General features: G+C 42.4%; 1 protein-coding gene across 1 annotated transcript; it reads left to right on the top strand.

The window, feature by feature from the left end:
• The first annotated feature begins 202 nt into the window (after positions 1 to 202).
• Positions 203 to 784, top strand: LOC141042776 (uncharacterized). The gene has a single exon (XM_073511667.1). The coding sequence runs from the start codon at positions 203 to 205 to the stop codon at positions 782 to 784; it is 582 nt and encodes a 193-aa protein (XP_073367768.1).
• The last annotated feature ends 3,790 nt before the right edge of the window (positions 785 to 4,574 follow it).

A 4,574-nucleotide genomic window follows, 5' to 3' on the forward strand; every position in this document is an offset into this window, starting at 1 on the left:
ACTTTTGGTTCACTACTTTAGTGATTTCTTTACAGAGGGAGTACTTGTTTAGTTTAAATTGTTCATGCACTTGTTTACATAAACTTTCAATAGCGCCAGAATTAATATACTATCTGCCGTCATGTTCATCTCGGCTTATTGTTATCATGTTATTGTCATGCTTCATGTCTTATACTGGTTTCATCAATTACAGTCCTTCGGCATGGCGTTCGAGAAAGATTATGCTGCTAGGGCAGATGGGAATACCGAAATTTTTGTGAAGTACACGAACAAGGCTAGCTGTGTTGAGTACTGCATTGGCAGATTCAAATGCTGGCTGCAGAACGACGACCAGAAGATAGTTGCACTGGATGTGGAGTTCACCTGGCCTCGTGGTCCGACACAGATGGTTGTCGTCGTTCAGTTATGCGTTGGCATCTACGTCCTCATGTACCACATAAGCGTTGCTGATGAGCACTGCGGCCTGCCTGCCGCCTTCCTGCTCGACGAGGAGTACACCTTTGTTGCGGTGGACATCAACAATGACGAGAAAAAACTCAAGCGTGTTGGTCTGGTGGTACAAAACTTTGTGGATATCCAGAATATGTGGAGAGTGCCTGATCCAGTGACGATTAAGCCAAAGTATGGCTTGGCTGACTACGCTGGTTCCATCATCCACCACAGCTACAACAAGATGAAGGATGCTATCACAGAAGATGACCACCATATATGGGCAGAAGTGCCCTTGCCGTTGAAGAACATCTATTATGCTTCCATGGATGCGTATGCCACCTACGATGTATAGGCACTTGGTGAACTTCCAGAAGGGGTTCGAGAGTCAGCGCCAGCATCTCGCCAAACCATCTAGGCGGTCAAAGAAGTCCAGAAGCAAGAATGAATCAACCTAAAATGTTTCTTCTATTTATCTAGCTGATAGTCTGTAAACTTTATTATACTTCTAGTAAGTCGTAAGTTCAAATTTCCTGCAAGTTGAATCATCCTTTATTCTAGATGTCTTGCCTAATTTGATCCACGTTCACGAGATATTATACTTAAGATGTTTATTTTGTTTCGGTTTCGCTAGCTATGATACAGAATGCGATAGCCATTTTTACCAAAAGATTATTTCAGATTTATAATGAATACTATTCTCAACTGGGTTTGAATAGAGAAATTTTATTTTTTAATTGCATAGAGAAAGTTCATTTTTTTAATCAAAAGAAGGGTCGCCCCCTCTGATTTTCCATTAACAGAAACCACATGGTCTTTCAAGCCCCTGATACAAACTACAGCTAGAAACTAAAGTAATCAACTGGCAGCACAAATCATACATGGTAGCAAGCCCAGCCAGACTTAACATGAAGGTCCAAAAAATAAAATTATGGCAGAGGACAAAAAATATAGCTGGGAGATGCGCAGGCGACAGCGCAGTACCCTGTGACTCCACACTTGCGATGAACTGTACAATGCACCTGCTACATGCTCTAGCCTGTGCATATACACCATCAGCACCTCTTTGGTCCCAACATCAGCACCTCTTTGTTTACCACCTTCATCTGCAATATAGACCATCCCATGATCCACAAGCAAATTAGCTAAACAAGAATCATAAGATCACTATACCATTTATTTTGTAATCTCACATTATTCCTGCATTACCAAAGAGTCAAGAACACAACTGATGCCCTTCCCGCATCTCCTACGCAAACACTCATAGGTAGTTCTACCATCTTAACTCCATGATTTAAAATATTAATAAAACCCCCTTAACGATTCCATTTGCATTACCATCGTTCATGATTATAGCCAGGGAAACATCAGCCAATAAAGCAACCACCTGTGTAAGCCCTATTTTGAGTCCTGAATAGGGCCCAATCCTAGCATTTACTCTAACTTCAACATGTCCTCCTCTCATAGTCATCATCACCCAAGATATAATGAAGACGTAACCCCATAGATGCATAACTGCTATCAACATAGTTTTCGCAGTATACCTAGTGTAAAGGACACTCTTGCGTTGTCGTGCTACATTTGTGGCTCCTCGGTTAGCATGTTCATAACCACCTCGATCTGGAGATCTTCACGGGTGGTGGTCTTGAAACCGAAAAGAACGGCTTTATGAACCTTGAGATCTTCACTGTCAACAAAATCACTCCATCCCTTGCTGAAGATGATGCGGCCATCATCACACTTGTGGTACCTGACCGGCATGAAACTGTCCTTGCACAGCCGAATGCCAGCAAGCCCATCTCCCGGTATCTCCCCATCTCCTGGGGTCTTCAGGGTGTCGACAACTTTCACCGGTAATCTCTGTATGCACCATCATAGGAAGAAAAATTATCAAATATGTGAAGGAGCAGTAAACATAAGGATCTTCAGTTATGGGAAACAAAAGGATATGCAAAAACACACATCAGTGTATTCACTAGTTTCAGCTACAATAGCATATCATTAATCTTTCTCTCCATGAAAAAACAAATAAAATTGCATACAAAATAGAAAATACTAGTACAACAAAAACATACCATCGTCTTTCCTGCTATGTTCGACTTGGTGAAGCGGTGGACAAAAAATGCACCTATATAACCTTTCTTCATCGCCAAAAGGTCATGTAGGTTACGCTCCTCTTGCTTAGTCAGATTAATTCCATTCGTTATGACAGCTAATTCTAGAGGATCTTTACGCTCTTCGTTTTGATCGCATGTCCTTGGCAGGTTGCAGCAGTACACCATAGGAATGTCTTCAGTCAAATCGAAGGAGACAAGGTCGCCTTCTCGCAGATCGAAGTCTTCAACAAACCTGTACCGGTTTTCACCACAGATGATCGCCCTTGAATTCCCTTTGTTCACGCCAAAATCATACATGCGGCTCCCTCTTGCTTGAAAAACCAATGAACTGTCTGGGATGGCGCTGAACTGGTGCCATGCGTAGCATGGCATGATCTGTAGATGTAGAATTTAATTGCTATTTATTTCCTACATTTTCTTAATCTTCAAAGTAGAGGGGAACAAACACAATACAAGTAAAAATTGACATGATTATTTATACCACAGCTGAAGTGTCCCCATCTAGCCTGATGGTAAATGTCAACCCATCAGCATCGGGCCTGTTGCAGTCCTGTCGACAGGTTATGCACACCACCTGTGTAAACAAAATAAAATGAAGAAAAGCAAAGGATGAGAATTTAAGAAAAGGGCTTATGCATGTAAACAGACTAGGCAATAATCATACAGTATAACCAATGAAGGTACTGCATCAGTAATCAACAATCATACACTTGAACTGAGCGGGTGGCTCTCCCTCCACTCCTCATAACCCCGCAACGCAGCGCGTGCCCGCCGCACCACAGCTTGTTCAGACATGTCCTTCTCTTGATCCTCGACCAGCAGTATGGGCTCACCCCGAGCATCGACGCGCGGCATTGGCCCCTCCTCCTATGCAGCACAACTGAGGTAGTGTCTGAGACTGAGCAGTAATCTCTGAGAAAAGTCCTATCAAAACATAAATCCTACTACTGCTGTTACTTGGGCCACCCCGAATGTACACACGCACGCCTTCAACATACAACCCATCTACATACATCCGCATCCAACAATATGTTCCTTGAAAAACAAAAGAAAATATGTTCTGGACGGATGAAGGATCGTCAGGGTAACCAACTCAATTAGCCACTTGTCTGTCATATTGGAGAAAATGAACTTACTCACTTTTTTCCTGGTACTACATAAGCACACAAAATAAAGATTAAAATAATTCCTAAAAACTCTGATATATTGTATGCCCTCACATTTATAATCTTTATAATATGAACTAATTTGGGCAACAGAATTAAGAGGTTATTGTTATTTCCCTACAAAGATACAAATATTTGGATCAAAATTTCATATTCTGCATAAAAACACTGCAGTAAATATTATTCTGAGAAATGTTTAGTTGACTTGCAATCTAGGACTACAAGTTAATGGCTGCCTTACTAAACCCAACCTAATTTCGGCCTAAAAAGGAATTTAATCCACTAGCCCAGCTTATAAGTTTTGAGCCCACCCTCTGGTTTCTTCCTGGATTCGCCACTTCACAAGGCCAATATTTTTTTAAGTTTTTAAAGGGTTGTTTGCTGAAATTTTCTGCTATTGTGTTACGCATCTGCACTTGTTCATTGTTATGAAAACCCTGGAATACCGAAACCCTAAAAAAAATACCCAGCAAGCCACCGATGTAGAAAACTTCCTTCAATCTCTGCATTGCCTTCCATCTAACCTCCGATTTAAAAATCCTAGCTATCTAATCTCTGACTTTGAAAACCATATCCAACTCCCGAAACGTTAAAACAACAAGGAACAAAGAAGCCTAAGATTACAAGTTAGGGTTTCTCACTTCACCTAGTCGCCGGTAGTCGCTAGGTGCTTGCTGGCGGCCTCCCAATCTCACTCCGCGCTCTTCTGCTCCAACCATCAAGAGTGGCCAGGCGAGTAGGTGGCGGGGTCGTGGCGGGGTGGTTTGTGGGGAGTGTGGGGGTGAGGGGGGCGGGGGTGTGTGGGCGATGGGGGTGATGACACGGACCCTATCCGTGTCAAGCACAGAAAATAACGGCCCGT

The sequence above is a fragment of the Aegilops tauschii genome, chromosome 3 (assembly GCF_002575655.3).
Source record: "Aegilops tauschii subsp. strangulata cultivar AL8/78 chromosome 3, Aet v6.0, whole genome shotgun sequence".
Taxonomy (NCBI): Eukaryota; Viridiplantae; Streptophyta; class Magnoliopsida; order Poales; family Poaceae; genus Aegilops; species Aegilops tauschii.